This window comes from Mus musculus, chromosome 7, assembly GCF_000001635.26.
Source record: "Mus musculus strain C57BL/6J chromosome 7, GRCm38.p6 C57BL/6J".
Taxonomy (NCBI): domain Eukaryota; kingdom Metazoa; phylum Chordata; class Mammalia; order Rodentia; family Muridae; genus Mus; species Mus musculus.
Window position 1 is genome coordinate 138,193,052 of NC_000073.6, and position 18,882 is coordinate 138,211,933.

Genomic DNA, 18,882 nt, shown 5'->3' on the forward strand with positions numbered 1-18,882 from the left:
TAACTTGCTAGAGTTCCAGTCCTGATTTCCTTTGGTGATGAACAGCAATGTGGAAGTGTAAGATGAATAAACCCTTTCCTTCCCAACTTGCTTCTTGGTCATGATGTTTTGTGCAGGAATAGAAACCCTGACTAAGACAGATGGAGTGCTAGCCTCAAAGAAGAAAATATATCTCACCCCAGGAACTGGTGGTCAAAATCAGTAATGCACCGGACATAGAAACACTTCTCAGTTCCAAGCAGGCCTCTGGGTTGTTGGGGAAACAGGCGTGGCAAGACCACCCACGTCACTGCGGCTAGGAATCAGTCACAGAAGTCAGAGAAGAAAAGTAATAGAAGGTGGGAAGGGAAAAGGTAGGTTATTTCTCTATCGCTGGTGAAATGAGCCAGTTTAAATCAAATTATATTCTATTAAAGGCAGGTTTATTTGGAAGCTGCTCTGGGGTGATCGAGTTCACTGGCCCCAAGGACCAAGGCCAGGGAAGTCTACATGGGGAAAGAAGTGGGGAGTAGAGGAGAGAGAGAAAAAGAGGGAAGGGGGCATGTACAGAGAGAGAAGAGAAGGAAAAGAGGTAGAGACCATTAATGTCTAGATTATATGTCAGAGAAGGGCAGCCCAGCCCATGGGCTAGAAAGTTCAGGGTTGGGGGCAGGGAATGGCTAGGTAAGGACTGAGGGATGCTGAGAGAACCTGAAAGCCAGGTCTGCTTTGGGATGTAAACAATGCACCTGAGTCTCTTGTCCAGGTGGAAATCAAACACCTTTGGCTGCAGAAGGTAAGAGCATCCTGGAAAAGCCAGAGGAAGGCAAAGGGAAAATGAATGTTGCACCAAAGCTGCCTGTGTTGGGTGCTTTTCTGCTGCTGGGATAAGACACATGGCCAGAGATAACTATATCAGGAAGGGTTCTGGGAGTCTGTTCCAGTGTGGAGGCGTGACAACAAGAAGCAGCAGGGACATGGGGACTGAACCTTGAGAGTCCACATCTTCAAATGCAAGCATGAGGCAGAGAGAACAGGAAGTGGGTAGCCTTATAAACCGGTAAAGTCTGCCTGCAATGGCGTACTTCTCATAGCAGGGCTCTACCTCCTGAAAGTTCCACAGCCTTCCCCCCAACAGCATCACCAGCTAGAGATCTCTAAGTCTTCAGTCTTCAAATGTGGGAGCTTGTGAAGGATATTTTTAGTCACACACACACCCCCAACCCCGCCATGAGTAAGTTTTTAAGAGCAAAACAAGGGAACCAGGACGAGAACCAGGTGTAAGATGAGAATGATAATGTGTGTCCACAGCCATCCTGCCCTGAATGTATCCAAAGCTAAGCAGGGTCTGGTCTGGTTGATCTTAGTACTTGATGGAAGAGGATAATGGACCGTCTTTCTATGTGCTCAATTACAAGCAAAGCCTGACATGGCAGATAGGAAGACACCATCTAAATGGCAATTCAGAAGAAAAATATAGACAAGAAAATTAAAGTACTTGAGGAAAACCTGTACTTCTGTTCGGATTGCTTATTTTGTTTTGTTTCCACAGTGATGGGGATGAATTCAGGGTCTAGATTAATCTCAGGGCCTCACACACACTAGGCAAGTGCTGTACCCAGCAAATACCCCTTAAAAATGTGGTGTTCACCAGAATAGAGTCAGATCCCCAACTCCTGAAGTGTTTTATTTAAAACTATACATTAGGTTAACGTGTAAGTTTCATGCAGTATCAACAAAAATGCTAATAAGTTGTTTTCTGAAATCAAATAGGTATTTTCTAAATTTTATATTAAAAACGGAAAATAGCTTTAAAATGTAAAGATGGAACGATGAAGAGAGACTTACTAGATATTAATCGTATCTGGTAAAATATTAAAAATATGATAAAGCCTCTGATTAAAACAGTGTATTGTTGGAACATAATTCAGCAAAACAATGGAAGATATGGAATTCCATATATAAACCTAAGCACAGGTAGAACCAGAGCATACTTCTTAGCCAATGCCTCTCGGGACTCAGAGGGAAACAGGAAGCTTTTGGGGTACCTGAAAAGCTCTAGGCTCCCTGAAACTTGTAGCCACAGCTCACTGTGTTCACAGATCAGAGTTAAAGTGGATCTGAGACCTAAGTGTAAATAGAGGACATGTGCAAACATCAGGAAAAGGAACAGTGGGTTTCTCTAAAACCTGGATATGGCAAGAGAAGATGGTGGATAGGTTCCTCCAACTTACATTCATGTTGTGACCATTTTGATGTCCTTGATGGGAAACCTCATGGAAAGTTACTCAATTCTAATCTAGAAACATGAAGACAAGACCTCTCAGCTAACTTGGCTCCCGCTATATTGCCTGCCTGTGCAAATATCCTCCTCCAGCTAACTCTAATCTTAGTGTCTGTGAAACTGCTTACTATGGAAAACCTCCCCCTGTAGCAACTGGTCAAGGTACCAGGATGTGGTTTTTGCCTTTAAAAAATCTCCTATTCTAGACACTCAGTACTACAATTGAGTCATGAATACCTGAGTGTAGTCCCAGCCAGCTGGAATAAAGACTTTCAGTGGGCTCTAGACTGTATCTGAGTGGTCTTCTAAGGTGGGATTCCCATAACAACAGGGAGCAAGTGTCTGGTTGAGATGCAGGCTAAATAGCAATAAAATAAAAGGTAGGTAGATCAGGGGTGGGACAACCTACTTCTTTAGTTGTGTGGTAGAATTCACTGAGACTATGTAGGTGTGTACATGTGTGCCTGTGTGTGTGTGTGTGTGTGTGTGTGTGTGTGTGTGTGTGTGTGTGTGTTGGGTGGTGTACCTATGTGGATGTATTAGTACATGAACCCATGTGTGTATGTGCAGAAGTTGTGTGGGTTTTGTTTGTGTTTGTTTGTTTTTTGTATTGTGGTCTGCCTTATTGCCTCGAGACAGATTCTCTCACTAAATTGGATGTTTGTGGTTTAGACTGGTCTGGCTTGCCAGCGAGCTCTCATGATCTGCTCTCACCTTGCAATGCTGGGTTTACAAACTCATGAGGCCATGCTATGTTTTCATAACTAGTCCTGAAGGTTTATTTTAATCTCAGGTCCTCACGTTTGTAGAACAAGCACTCAGACCCATCAAGGCATTTACCCAGTGCCATCTTTTGTGGTTTTCTGAATCAGTTTTGTGAAAAGGAAGTAAATATTTACTTTGAAAGACAGAGCCCTCCTCCCACCCCAAAGAGGATCCAGTTCAGGACTGAGCCGCACCCACAGTTCATTAGGAGGACACATTTGGAGGTCAACACAGCTTCCACATGAAGACAGCACTCCAGTCACTTTCAGTCCTGGCTCCACCATCAGAGTCCTTCCTGTCCTGACTGTGGCTGGTTCTCAAATCCTGTTAGAGGTCCTTCAGAACTTCCCCAACCTGAAACACACTTCCTGGAAATGTTGCCATGCTGCTCAGACCACCAAATACTGTTCACACCGCTGAGTACTGCTCACACCACAAATAACACTCACACTACAGAGTAATGCTCACACCGCTGAGTACTGCTCACACCACAAATAACACTCACACTACAGAATAATGCTCACACTGCTGAATACTGCTCACACCACAAATAACGTTCATACTACAGAATACCGCTCACACCACCAAATACTGCTCACACCACTGCACAGTCTCATGGTTCTGTTTATAGAACAGCCCCCAAGATGTTTTTGGTTTATGTGCTCATTTTTAAAAATGCTTTTTATAGTAGAATAAGATAAATATTTCAAAAAGATATTGCATAATTCAAGTTTCTGAGACCTTAATTATCAAACACCTGCATTTTCCAGAGTGGGAAAAATTAGAAAGAGTGTTGGGATAACTGAAAATGTGCCTTCTTTCACACTGGGAAACAGCTGTTATTTGTGAGGCAAACCTGGACTCAGCTCTGGGTAGACCACATGTGACAAACTTGCTCCATCCATGTCAACATGTAAACACTCATACTTCTTACTTGCCTCTTCATCAGTGTTCAGTGTGTTAACTCACGTCATTCACACACATAACCCTTCCCTGTGGCGCCTTTAGAACAGGAGAGTTCAAAGCACACTGACATAGGCACAGGTTTGCACTGAGGCAAGATCCTATATCCCAGATACACATCCACACACTTGCCTCTCTGGACCTCCCGGTGTCCTGCATTGCCCAGCTCCACATGTCCATACATTTCTGGCTAACACTGTCTAGATTACTAAAAAAGGCAGAGCAAAGCCCTGGATTGGGTCTCTACAGGCAGGACCAGATGAGTAGGGTCATCTAGAGATGGAATCAAGGCTATCTGACCAGGTCAGGCTGTGGTGACTCCCACAAGTGAGTGCTGAAATGGCAGCCGATGTCACAAATCTTCTATAGAAGTTCTGGAATGACACTTTAAACCTAGAGCTGTCTACAGAGGACCTACTAGGTTATCATTGTCAAAGCAAAACATGGCTTAGTAGTGACATATTCTAAACTCCCAGACCTGATGGATAGACTTTGCTCAGGTTGCCCTAACTGATGCTACCTTCAAAATAGAACCAAGTATGTCAAAGAAAAGGAATGGGCCAGGGACTAGCAGACCATCATGTCTCCTCCAGTTCCAGGATACTCTTTTTGCTCCAAACCTCATGCATGGTTCAAGATACCTTAAGGAATTCACCTTGCGCCCAGCCTCCTTATGCAACATGTAGCCAAGCAGAACTTTAAATCTTTAGGACGCTTTCCTGTAAATCTGCCTTTAGACGCATATTAAAAACACAAGCATTCCTAGAGGTGAACATGTAGCTAAGAGGCTGATGTTTTTTTTCTGAAGATATTTTCATTATTTGATAAAGATTTAAATGGATTTTAACTACCTCCCTAGATAGTCCCTTTTAAATGTTTTAATTTTAAGGCCTTGCTGGCTTAATACATTATATTGTGCATAATCAGGTTATATATTCTCCATCCTATCTCAGCCTGAAAAATAAGAAGATAGGATTATAGTAATACCTCTGCAGGGGCGATTAAGCTCAGCAATCACAGAGCAGAGCTGAGATCAACCCAAGTCCCAGCAAGGTCTGGTGGATGTTAATTCCCTTGCCTGTCCATACCAGCTCCTTAGCCTTACCTAGCTCATCGCTGGTTCCATAACCAAGGAAGCTGGGGCAGTGACTCCTTCCCTGGGTGCAGATAGCAAGGATGACCTAAGAGGATACTCCTCCGCATCATGTCAGTAGCATTCAATGGGACTAGAGCACATTATGGTCCAGGGGCTTCATATCTGAACCCTCTACCCTGTGGCCTCTATCACATGAGAATGTCTATCTAGTAGGGGAAGAAACCCGAATTGCCAGTGTTTCAAGAGCTTGCCCACCTAACCCTGCACTCTCTGGCCCATAGAAAGATGCACATAGAAAGCCCTTGCAAGATGCTTCTTCTGAGCCTCAAAGGAGCTCGCAAAAAAAAAAAAAATGTTCGTAGGTACTGTGGGTACTGGGAAGCTGATGTCTGTGGGTGGGTGCCTCTTTGCATAGCCAAGAAACGCTCTCTAATTGCTTTTATCTCTTACCAGATGCCCCAGGACAGTGAAGCTGTGCAGGACACCCAAGTCTTCAAGCCATCCTTCCCATGCTCTAGGTCCAGCCTGAGAGCTCACTGCCTCTCTGACTCAATTATAAAGTGGGGCTGTCATTTGATGCTTCTATATCTATGTGAGGGTTGTGTGAGAGACTTTCTTGATACTGTGGGCAGAGGGGTCACCTGAAATGGACAGAGATGTTCTGCAGTTACACAGCTTCCATTGACCCACAGCTTTCTTCTGCAATTAGACATCTAGTTGGGGTAGTCCATGCCCACTTCTCTTTCCTTCTCTGGGAGTTCTCCAAGGGTATGGCAAGACACGTTGCTATCTGCAGTTGGAGTTAAGGTGGGGACATGGAGTTCAAATAACCAAGGAGCCCCACCAAGGACCAGCACTCTTCAGATGTCAGCCCTAGATTTGCTGTCCTGACTTTCCAAGTAGTTGTAAGATTTCAGCCTGGCCAAGAAGCAGAGACTAAATGAATCAGCAAAAGAAACAATTTACTGCTGAGGCTGGTGAGCAAGGGCAGAACTTCATTTGCTTCCATGGGCTTGGTGGAAGCATGCAGAGGAGAGAGGCTGGGGTTTATACAAGCCATTTCTACTCTAAAATACAGGGTAGGCTGCAGGGAGGGGGCAGACTGCAGGAACTATTTATTATGTGTAGGATGGTAATAAATATTTCTTTTATATCCTAAATAAAAATCTAAAAATTCAGAGTGTTTTGTGGGCCTCTTTTATGTCTTCCCATTATGGTCCTGGGCCTGTGATTTAGCTGAAATTTAGTGTAGTGAAAATGTGCTGCCAAGAGTTCTCCCTGACCCCAGGGAAGAGCTGTTTGGGACAACTGTTCCTTCACAGTCCACAGAGCCTGTCCTGAGAGGAGTCCCACCCAAGCAGGTAACAACTGGATGCTATGGCGAGGAGTTGTGACTGGGAGTCCAGCCAGAAGGTGGATCACACAGTGTGCTTGCTTCTCAGCTGGGTGATGAATTATCAAGACCCTTGCTTTTAAGCATAGGTCTGCTAATGGATAAGAAGAGACCTTCTCTTTGCAAGTGCCTTTGAATCAAGAAAGCATTTCAATGCTGTTAGTCCAAGAGAGGGGGTGGTGGTGGTGGTGGTGAGACGGAAGGGGAGGAGGGGTGCAGAGCCCTGACTTTGTTATTAGATGTGAGCATTGGAGAGGCAGAGGACGTCAGAGCGGCAGTAAAAGTGATTCATTCCACAGCACACTTTGCCAGAGGTGATTTATTGTAAAGAACATATGGGACGCCCACATTTTGCGACTTCATGGCAGAATTAGAGGACTAAAATGGAGAGATTCGTCTCCAGTGGACGTGGAGATGAATCAGGGGAAATCCCCACTGGAGTCCACACTGCCTCCGTCAGAATGCTCCAAGGAGCAATCTGTCCTCTCACGGGAGTGATCATCCCATTTGTTCTCATTTCCTTGACTTCTATACACTCCAGGAGACAGGATCCCACCAACGGATGATCACGGGGGCGGGGCCACTTCCCCTGGGAGCTCTGCACCAAAGGGAGGTTAAGGATCTGGGTTGCGGTGCATGAAGGCACAAAGATGTGGGTGCTACAATTTACACACACACACACACACACACACACACACACACACACACACACACACACAATCACCTACTATATTCCAGTTTTAGCTTTAAAGGAGAAAACTTCATCCTCCCAGCACACTGCTGGTTTGTTTAGGACATTGTCATCTTCAGAAACAGCCATCAAGCCTTGGAGGGTCAGAATCACACCTGAGGCTGTACAGTGCAGAAGGGCACCCGTAAGGATTTGGCAGCAGAAATCTTCTAGAATGAATGAAACATTGCACCCTAAATGTCTTCTCCTCTGAGAGGTACACTTCCACCTGCCCCTAACTCCATCTCCATCTCGCACAGTCTTGGTGTTGTGGGAGTGGAATAGAGTCAGGAGGACCCTGCAGAAGTACCTGTGGTCTCCTGTCTCAGGACAAAGAATTAGACCGGGAAGATGTGGTTAGAAATGGAGAGCATTCTTGAGAGCAGGAGTGGGCTAATGAGCTGAGGGAAATGATTTTAAAATGCTGAGCCATTTACACAGTACCACTCTCCCATGTTTGTATGCCACAAACTTTTCTCAAACACTCTCTGCTTTAAGAAACCCAGGTGTTGAAGGGCTTCCAGTCTTTCTCTGTCCGCAGGCTCCTTTAAATGTTGATCTTGATGCTTCTTGTTCCCCCTATTCTCTTGCCACACTGATTTATTAGGGTGACTGGGAAGCAGGTAGACAGATGGGTCTCAGTAAAGGCAGAGAGGGACAGGATGTAGCAGCAGGTGGGAAGGGCAGTGTAGGGTGGCCTCTGGACCTGTGTCTAATGAGCTTCTGGAACCTGGGGCGCGCGCGCGTGTGCACACACACACACACACACACACACACACACACACACACGTAATGTGGTCTGGACTACATTAGGCATCTGCAGTGGAGAGAAGGCATGGGCTTATGTAGTGGCTGTGCTAAGGTATGGCTAATGATGAGCCGCCTCGTGTCTGAAGCCCCAACAGTGATAAGTGTCCTTGTGTATAATACACTGGGTCTGAAGTGCTGCCCATGAGGCTGCTGAGCTCAAGGACAAACCAGAGCCTTGGTTGCCAACTCTCTGGGCCGAAGGCTGGGGAAGCTCAGGGAAGAGGGTATTCAAACTGAGGGGAAGGGATTTGTGCATAAGGTGAACTATTGAACAAGCAAGGCCAGGGTGAAGTCTCTTCTTAATCTAGAAGCTTCCCCAAGTTTCCTCTAGCCTGTCAGGCCTACAGAGTACCTGCAGGTGGGTATCTCCCATCAGGCCCTTCTGAGAGTGTACGTGTCTGGTACCTACCCCCTGCCACGGGAGGAACGAGCATGAAGCTCTGTTATAGTCAAGGTCTAGAAGTCTAGGGAATTGAGAATGTGGGTCTGGTCCTGGGAGAGAAGACGAAGCAGGTGCAAAGACGTTTGCCATGCACTAGAAAACATCTGGCCATAGAGGACAGTCTATTTTCCTTCCCATTCCAGCTATGCTAAAAGTATAAAAGCAGCCAATGGCAAGGTTCCCTCTCCCAAAGTCATCTGGTAACCTGTCTCCAGATGGGCTAGTTTCTGCCAGGTGGCCTGCCAAACCCTATAATTAAGATCTCCCCACAAAGTGGGTCACCTCAGTATTTGGGGACTTTATGAGGACTGCAGGGATCCCCAAGGCAGAGTCCTTCAGAGACTCTCAGGCAGAGTGGGGCAGTCACAGGGCTAGCAAACCCTTATCAATTCTAGCTTACCTATGGGAGCCATGGGAGCCATGGGAGCCATGGGAGCTGTATGAGCATACATCTGCTGACACAAAGCTTCTGGTGGGTGGCTCTAGGTGGTGGTGGGAAAGACATTAGGCTGAAGGAAGGTATTTAGAATATGCATAGTGAGAACTGGTGGCCATGGGATGTACAAAGAAGGAATCTTGTCCCCCAAGACAAAAGCGGGCAGTAAGGGCTAATCCGTACTCATGAGATCTTGCCATTCTTGAGACTGCTTAGTTTTCCTAAGTCATGCCGAAGCCTATAAAAACTGCAAAATGTGACATCTCTGTTGTTGATGCCTAATATGCTAGTGTAAAAAAAATTGGCAGCCTTTCTAACTCTCCCAAGCATCCTTCAGATCCTAGAGAGCAGGAGAAGATTCCCAGCGTTGCAGTTGGCCTTCAAAGGGTAGAGCTGGGAGAGTCAGGATGAAGTGTGGTGGGTGCGGCATGGCAGTGGGTCTGAGCAGGTGGCTTGAGGGTTCGGCAGAAGGCAGATGAAGCTATTATTTGGCTGCTTACTCACAAGAGCATTCCGTTTCCGCACAATCTCTGTTTGTGGGTTATCCCATCAGCGCCCAGAGCAAATTGTCTGCTCGAGGCTCTGACGGCAATGAGTTGGCAAAGTCATTTGATTACAAACTTTTATGTGTGGAGGACCGAAGCCTCTGGAGCAGGACAGCAGCTGTTTTCATTTGTGGTTTGCAAACCGAGGTCAGAGGAGGGTGAGAGCGTTGGATGAGGTGACCAAGATGGAAGTAATTCATCATTTGAGGAAAGTGTCACCAGCATTGCAAACCCACATGCAGCCTGAATAGGCTGTCTCAGAAAACAAGCGCCTAGATGCCAGATAAACAGCGGAGTTATTACCCCACAAACATCTCCCTTCCTGCACCTCCAACGCTTGTCAGAGCAGGAATGGACTTATGTGCCTGCTTCTGGCTGGTGTTTCATGCTGCTAGAGGATCCCCTTGTTCATACTGTGAGTAAATCACAGTCCCACAGGTAGTCATGTTTCCATGCCAGTGGGGGTGGACGAGACATGTGCAAATATCAGCAGAGTGAATCCACTGCTATCTAAATGGTTAAAGGGGCCAGGGGGTATGTCTGACCTCAGCTGCTGTCCATGACTACAGTACAACTACAGAATGTGTCCTCCATTCTATTCTGTCTTGCCTGAGAGACTCTGGGCATCATCATCACCTCATCTCCTTTAGGACCAGAGGGCTGTATAGTCATCGTTAACTCTCTAGCTTTGAGAAACTTCTTCTTCAGAAAGGAAGTTGGAAGGGAGGGGGAAGAAAGGAGAAAGGAAAGAAAACAGAGATAGATGAAGAGAAGAAAGGAGGGAGGAAGGGAGGGATGATGGGAAGAAGAAATAGGGGCAAAGAGGAAGGGAAGAAGAAAGACACAGTTGTGCATCAAGACTAAGAGGGGTGAGCTTATAGGGAGAAGAGTTCCAAGAACCAGGAGCAGCAGGGAACCAGCACGCCTATCACACTGGGACCAGGAATAAGGCCTTCAGCTGAGTCCCTGGCAGGACTCCAGTGCAGGTATGGATGAGGTGGTCAGAGGTCTTCCAGGGGCTCACCTCTGCAGGGCAGTGGGAAAAGTCTCCCTGGAGCTGTTCCTCTCTGCACCCTGGAGGAAGATTAGTACTACAAATGACTGACACATCAGGCAAGATAACATTCAATGCTCACTGTTATCCCAGAAGCCACACAAGATACTGATGGAGAGACAGAGGCTCAGACAAACAGAATCCCTAACCTGGGCTTACTCATCAGGCATCAGAAACCACTGGTTCCTTGCTAGAACTTTTATTCTGTCTGCAATGTGAGTCACCACTCAAGCCAGTTAACATAGAAATTGGCACACTGCAGCCACTTGGACAATCCAATGTTCCTGCCCTCATAAGACAATCCTAAGGGAGGACTGGCCTGGGTAAAGGCTATGCTCTCAGCTCTCTGGGTCTTTGTACTCCCTGCCTTTCTCCTTATTTGTGGTCCTGGGATGCTGAGTCTTTGTCCTTATGTTTGTACATCCTAAGTGTTCCTCAGCTCCTATATTCCATCCAGGAAAGCCCTGAGACTCTTGTCACATAACACAACCCTCTGTGTCACACATACCCACCTCAGCTGTTGGTCTCTCTATGACACTCATTACAAATTGATAGTGACATTTGCTTTGGTCTGAATTTCTGCTTCTCCCAAGTTCATATGTAAATCCACCCCTCATGATGATGGGGTAGAAGGCTCTACCATGGGAAGGTAGAGCCCTCTGAAGTGAGTTGATGCCCTGTTCAAAGAACCCCAGAGGGCTCCGAGGTCCCTCCAGCCACAGGAGATTGCAGCAAGAGGCTGTGGTGGCTAATCTCCATTACCAGTTTGACTAGATTTTAAGTCACCATTGAAACACATCCATGGGTGTGTCTACTAGGATGTTTCCAGAAACATTTAAACTCTATTGAGAATCTCACTCTGCCTGTGGCACTCTGCCTAGGCGGGGGTCCTATACTAAACAAATAGAGAGTGTATTGGGTTCCAGTGTTCACCTTGCTCTGCTTCCTCACTGCAGACTGCAGATATAATGTGAGGACCAGCTCCCCACCCCTGCCACAATGTCTTCCCTTCCACGATAACTGTAACTTCAAATGGTGCACCCAAGCAAGCCCTTTCTTTCTGAAGGTGTTTCTGTCAGGTATTTATTTGATCACAACATTGAGAAAAGCAGCCAATGATGGCTTTCACCACCCCTGCATCTGTATGCTCTACCACAGCTTCATGCTCCTGGGACTGACCTTCCAGATAGCCTTTGAGTTGTATGAAACTCATGAGATCTTTGCCCTGGTGCCTGGTCCAATTGCTGCAGAGAATACAAAAGGGTTTAAGTGGAGGTTCACAGGAAACAAAGGATGGCCAGAAGGAGTCCTCAGAAACTCAAGGGCCTTAGAGACTCTGTTCCCTCAGAGACAAAGGTCAGGAAGGTGGTAGCTTGAAGAGCAATAGTCAAATAGCTTTGTGAGCATATGGTGTATGTGGGGCTCTGGTTTCCAATCCTTAGAGTCTCGTGAAGGGAACTCATTTAAGGTCTGTGGACAGAACTGATTAAGTCATGAGGACAAGAGCACCAAGTATGACACCAGCTTGAGAGTCATTTGCCAGTCAACTGTTGATTGGCACATTGGTCATTTTTGGACCCAGAGTCACATCATTTGAAGCAGGAGTAGCCAGCCACAGTGATGCCAGTCGATATTCTGGGGACATAGCAGCTTACAGTAACTGTAGCTTTTGTTCATCTCTGGGCCTGATCTGGATGGGCCGAGGTCTGCTCCCTGGGTGTCATCTGCCCCTCTCACAGGCTGGTGAGCTGAGTCATCTGAAGGTTCACTTCCTTCCTCATCTACTGAGGTTGCTTATCTGGAACATAACCCATAGTCTTCCCCTAGCAGAGGCTTCCTCTTAACAGATAGTTCTTCAAGAAGACCAAGAGAGGTGTCCTCAAGCCAAGATGACCTGGCTAGTGGGACCACTCACAAATTCTATAGATGGAAGATGTCAAGACCACACCCTGGGTCAAGAGGGTGAGTAACAGGGGACATACCCGACCCTGTGCCTACATATGCTAACCTGGGTGAGAGAAAGGAAGCTGCTTAGTTCTCTCCTTTGAGAAGCCCCATGGTGTGGGAAAGACTGCAGCCTCTTGTCTTACCTGTATCTCCAGAGCTCTCAGCTTACTCTATGACCACAAGGTCATGTTTTACAGGGCAAGTTTTCAATATTGTGTCTCAGAACACGGAGCCAGCAGGTGAGGTGGCTCAACAGGTGACAGCTATTATCATCAATCCTGAGAACCTCGGTTAATTCTCCAGGACCCACGTGATAGAAGGGAAGACTGGAAGTTTCCCTTGACAGCCACACAAGCACCAGATTAAATGGTAAATAAATGACCCACAGATCAACCAATAATTGGCTGGCAAGTGCTCTGCACACAGCTGTCATGCTCCATGCTCCTGTCTCTTGCCTCACTCAGTCCTCAGTGGTGGGTTCCACGCCATACTCACCTCATAGGACTCAAAGACTTGGGAGGCAGAGTCCCAGCAGAGAAGGACTGTATCATATGACACAAACCTGCAAAATTTCAGCAAGCTATTTGTCTCAAATTCAGCTCTCCTAAGGAGTTTGGACACTCTCATTCTTTGGCCCACAACATGGCTATTGTCCACACCTAGCACGGTGTCACTGGGACTGCCTGCCCCAGCTGAGCATCTGCAGAGGGGGTCACTGGGGCAGCCTAGCAAGGCACCAGTTTATTTTCCTGTGATATTTTGTGAATTATCTGGAGTCTCTGACCCAGGTCCTGCTTTACTGCATGGTGAGGAAAAAATAGAAACAAAGCAAAGCTTAAAGGTTTTAAAATAACACAAATGAACAATTTCTTGTCTCAAGGCATTCGAATGAAAGAACAACAGATGCTGATCGAGGCCAGAGCTCTTGGTGGACCAGGCTTAAGGAATATGCCATTACTGCCCACGCAGAGGCTACTGGGACAACAGTCCACCCTAGTTAGTCTACCCTAGCTATATCTGCTAATGGTTCCTAAGCTCCCCTTCTGACCACTGCTACCCAAAGTCAAGGAGTTTCAAGGCCTCTCTTCCTGGGTGGTCACATAAGACATTCGGAATGAGCAGAGTCAGGGGTTGGGTTTCCTAAGAGGCATCTGCACTAGACAGGAAGTTCTAGTGTGGACAGGGAAGGAATAACTTTCACCACCAACTGTTGAGTAGGGATACAAAAAGGGGAGTGTGGGTAGGGAACTCAGCAGCCTGGGCCAGAGCAGTGAGATTAGGAGTGAATGCAGAATCCTTGGGAATGCTTTGGGGGTTGAGGAGGGTGGTCAAAGGCACCCCTATGGAGATCGGGATGGCAGCTATACCACTGACCACAGCTACTTTCTGAAGTTGCATCAGCAGCTGCGGCAGGAAGACTGCCTGGCCTTCCAATGCACTTGTCCTTTGGGAGAATTTGATGTCAGCTGGTGGACTGACTCAGGCAGGGGATGCATTATTTATGATTATTTATTATTTAACACAGGGCGGTGACTACGGAGTTCACCCTTTGTCACGTTACTGGCATTTAGAATTATAGAGACAATGGCAGAACATAAAGGAAGTGGCAAGAGGAGTCTCTGCCACAGTGCGTTGCCTTTTGGGAATGCCTTAAAGATTGCAAAAAGTAAGCCACACCTGCAGCCCTCGAAAGGAGGAAGAAGATTCACTGACATGCACATTCCCGTGGATTTGTAGCGCACCCTTCTCTCCTTGGGCTCATATCTGATTACCGCTGAACTCGTCTGCATCATATACATGCCCAATGATCCACAGATGGGCATGAATATAGAGAAGCTGTTTCTGAGTTTCTTAGAATCATAGTCATGTTTATGTGCACAAAAAATATTAGCTCCCACATATGTAGACGAAGGCCCTAGCTACTTTCTTTACAGGTTGGGGGTGCCTATGAGTTACTACCCCTGGACTGTGTACCTCAGTGAGGCTGGGAACACATGGCGCTCTCCACATCCTGTTGACAGCAATTCAGATGTAGCTGTGTAGTGCCAATCTGTGTGTATGACTGACATACAGACACCCACTCTACTGTCTATGACAATAGCAGTGCTGGTACCAGTGGTGACGGCACAGGTCAGGCCTGACAGCGTGCAGATGGTCCTTAAACAAGCATCATTGAGAAGGCTCAATGGAGCAGTGATTACAGCAGAAACAGAACCAGAGCTAAAGTTGGGGATGGCAGAGTCCTCAGTAGATGAAGTACTGAAGGGACAGAAATAGTAGCCTTCACCTTGTAGGCTCCCGCTATGTGGCAGTTGCTCAGAGTGCTTTAACCTAGAGCCCCCAGGATGACCAAGGAGTGAGATACAACCAACACCAACTCTCTCTTTTCCTCCCATGTCCATTCTGTTTCCACTGTTGCTAGACCTGGAGGCGTCTAGGAGTGAAGGGGCCCAAAGCTTGTACTTTTCCTGCTGTCAGTAGATGACAAGGAGTCCAACTGTAACAGAGGTGTGGGTGTAGAGAGAGTGACCCACATTAGAGGGGCAAGTCCAGAACTGGGAGTGAGTGAACTAATGGTTCCAGAGGTGCTCAGACCCATCCCTATCCCCACTCTTTCCACTTGACAGGGCATACTTACTTACATTACACTATGCCGGGTGGGTAAGAGACATTTAAGAACTCCATTCAGGCTGCAGGTATGGTATTCTGTGTTCAAGTTACCAATCTCACTGGGCAAATGAGTTCTCCGTGGCATTTATGTGGAAATGAGAACTGCTTTTATCCAAATGCAAAGGCCCTGGAGGATCCACCCTCCAAGCACCACCCCCCGCACCCCCCACTAAAGCCTCCAGTATTTCTCTAGCCCCTGTCCCAAAGGCTCAGAAGACAGCATCTCCTAGTGGCAGCAACACCCCCACCTGATACCTTGCCAAGGCAGATTGGAATAGAGTTTTCCCAATGAGACAGAGACACATGAGTGGTTCTCCTAGGCTCTGGGGTGAAATTCCACCAAGTTTTTTTTACCAGCATGCCCATACTTAACTTATCTGCCTCTCACCAAGTCAGGTTGTACCACAGCCATGGTCTAAGGCCTCTGTTCAGATAGGGAATAGCTGTTCTAACCAGATCTGTCATTAGTTTCTGGACCTAGACCTCATAACCTCAGACACCTGTGGCATTACAATTCTTTCTCTAAAACCTCCTGTTAAAGTCACAGGGTGGTCTCCAGGTACGACTGTTCGCTGGCACATTGACTTGGCACCAGTCCCTCCAAAGCCTTACTGGAAAGCTTATCATCTCCGAGGTCGGGGCCAGTTAGGCTATAGATCCGCTGCTATAGGGAGTCAGAGTCTGGTCCAGTACCCTGACATGGCATGGCATGCACTTACCTCCATCTGCCATCTTTTGAAACTGGAAGTCTTTATTTGATTCATTTTTGCTGTCTAAGACAGTGAGGCATGCCTCAGTCAGAAAACATGCTGGTTTAAAATATTTATTGGTTAAAAAAAATGTAAAATTTTTATACAAAGATGATGAGAAAAATCTCATGCAAACTCTGGGCACACAATAAAAATAACTCAAATAGTAATATGATGATTTTGTACAAAATAATTCTTCTTAAGAAGGACCTCTGACAGCCAGCATGGCTCCCTTCTCCTGGTGGGGATACACCTTCAGAGAAGCCAGTCACTCTTAGTCACCTGCAAGTGATCACGATTCACAAGGGTGTCAAATGTCCGGTTGTCACTGTGATGAATAATGGAACCCATTTCTACTACTCAGGAAACAAGGGGCCTTGATCTAGGAACACCACGGGAGGCCTGCACAAAAGGGGGGTGATTCACAAAACTCTAGAAGTTCTAGACAGTCCTGTGGAGTGGAGGCAACACCTCGAGACGATTATCCGCATTTCCTGCTGCTGCTTTGCCACAGACCTGCAGTGGGTTTGTAATTTGTGTATATTACAAGTAATTTGCATAATTAAAACACTTAAAGACTCGACATCTCATGGCAATTAGAAATGCATCAAACGGGGAACAATGTACAAAAGAGGGAGCTTCAATATGAAACAGTAATTCTCTGAGAACACCTGCACCCCTGGCTGCCTGGAATGGGCAGAGCAGCCGGCCACTGCCACCTAAGTTCCTCCAAGCGCACACTCAGCTGCCTGCTGTCATACCGTGTTTGCACGGACTCATCTCATCTTCCGGAGCCTTAGTCTGTTTTCCTTGTCCCGTTTTTTTAGGATAAGTATGAACTGGTTGAAAAAGTGCTCCTGATCCTTTCGCTTCTGAACAAGACGAAACCTCTGATCACGGCCGTGTTTCTCTGCAAACTCTTTAAATGTGGTCCTGAAAGATAAGGACAGTTATTTCTGTGACTTCTTCCCAGAGAATGAGTCCTGTTTTACTTCAGCATGACAAGCAAGCTCCCAGGGACAGAACCTCTACAGGCCAATGGGCTTTGAGGGCCTGGGTTCTGCAGGGCTGCAACCTGACTCCACTTACATATCTCTGGTCTCCGGAGGAGGCCTATCTCTGATGCTGCTGTTGCCACCAAAGCATCTGTTCTCACTGAGCCTCCTCCTGCTACAGGGCTCCACATGTACTGGAGCTGTGCAGCAAAGAAAGCCTTCCCTCTTTTCTTCCCCTAGTTGGTACCCACTCTTTCTTGGGAACCCTTGGCTGTTTTGGGAATCTAGTGTTCTCTAGAGACCCAGAGAGTTCTGAGGCAGTCTTTTGGGTCCCTTAACATGGAATTTAATTAGACCCTCCTGAACTGGGTAAAGACACCACTGTCAGCTTGGCTCTTTACTCTCTGATGACATTGAGAGTCTAATCATGGCTGGCAGGTAGGGAGTTCTTGGTTCTCCCTGCAGAAAACCTCCTGTTGCCAAACCAGGGATCTTCTGGAGGAAACCATAGAGCCCTCCACTACCTGATTGTGGAGACAGTCCTATCAATCCTAGGAGCTTAAGGGGTCATAATAGTGCCAGGTCTTTGGAGCAGTGTCAGAACCTTTAGAAGCAGTGGTCCCAACCTGCCCAGATCCCACACAGAGCTTCCAGGAATGTCAGCTATGGAGTGGCCAAGAGCCCAGGATCTGGCACTAGCCAATCAGCCTTCCTCCCAGACACAGCTTTGCTATGCTTGTCACCTAGAGTCCCCATTGTGGAGGATGGTTGGCTCTGAGACTCAGTGTGCATAGGAAATCACTCTTTGCTCAGGAAACCCTTGCCGTTCTTGCTCATTATCTTTATAAAGAAGTTTACATTTCCTCCACACAGCCAATTACCGTGTTAAATTATTGCAGCTTACAGCCTTTTATGGACAAAAGACAAGCATAGAGAGACATGGTTGTTAAAAGGGTGGCCCTAGGATTTGGTTCCCCATCGTCCCCTTTCTTTCTGCATCCAGCTGCCAGCTGCTTGCTCTGCCTACAGGGGCATTTCCTTGATGGGTCCTCTGAAAGGAACGCTTCTTCCTCAGGTTTCCCTTGTCTTCACTTCTGTCCCTCCTCCTCCATCTCCCCAGCCCTGCTTCTTCCTCTGGTTGTTGCAGCTACAGCTAGCATTGCACTTCTGTTAAGGCCTCTTCAAGGTTGACAGGCAAGGAAAAGGAGGAAAAATGACAGCCCAGTGTGCCTCAGCCACGTAGAGGGGTGGATCTGGCTTTCTGCTGGCTCCAGGGAGCACAAGAAGTCACTGAAGTGACAGGCATTCACCTGTGGCCATGCCCTGATGAACAAAGATGGCACCAGCATTCACTGTGCATCCCTAGGTGACCACATCCAAGCAGAGAGGTATGTGCACTAGGCTATGAGACTGGTCCATGGATACTGTTCTCATGAGGGACCTGAGACAGATCACCAGGGGCAGCTTGAACAATAACCAAGAGTACTAGAGACTGGAGTAGCTACTGCTGAAAACACCCTAAGGAGCCTGAGCTAACTCCATCTTACCCCAAGATTGAGCTGTCTACATATTGGGAGGGCAAGGTGATAGTGAGGGAGGAGAGAAGAAACTTCTAAGGGCAGATCTGTCTACATTGAAGATTATAAACAGCTTTGTAATTATGAAAGTAATACATGCCAAGGATGTTTTTATAATATTTTAATATGTTCCACTGAAGTAAGCATTTTAGTGTCTGCGTGTTTCCTGTAAGTCACATTGTATCCCTTAAACATGCAGTAACATTTACCTACAGCATAGGTGAAGAGGAAATCTAATATTAAATAGGGATGTGTTTAAGCCTATTTGATTTCTCTCATTCATGGTCTGTGGTGTGTGTGTGGTGGGGATGTATGTGTGATGTGTGTATATAATAGAGTATATGTGTAAGGAAGAATAGGTGATGGTATGTATGGTGTGTGTATATGTTTGTTGTGGGATTTGTGAATATGTAATGTGTATGTGGTGGGGTGTGTGTGATAGATCTA

The 18,882-nt window shown here is 46.7% G+C and overlaps 1 protein-coding gene across 1 annotated transcript in view; it reads right to left on the bottom strand.

Moving 5' to 3' along the window:
- Nucleotides 1-15,920: 15,920 nt before the first annotated feature.
- The window catches only part of Tcerg1l (transcription elongation regulator 1-like), a 188,759-nt gene continuing 185,797 nt past the window's right edge, over nucleotides 15,921-18,882 (bottom strand). Inside the window, exon 12 of the mRNA NM_183289.3 lies at nucleotides 15,921-16,796. Coding sequence (NP_899112.2) covers nucleotides 16,640-16,796 — 157 coding nt within the window. The 3' untranslated portion in view covers nucleotides 15,921-16,639. The remainder of the gene's footprint in view (nucleotides 16,797-18,882) is intronic.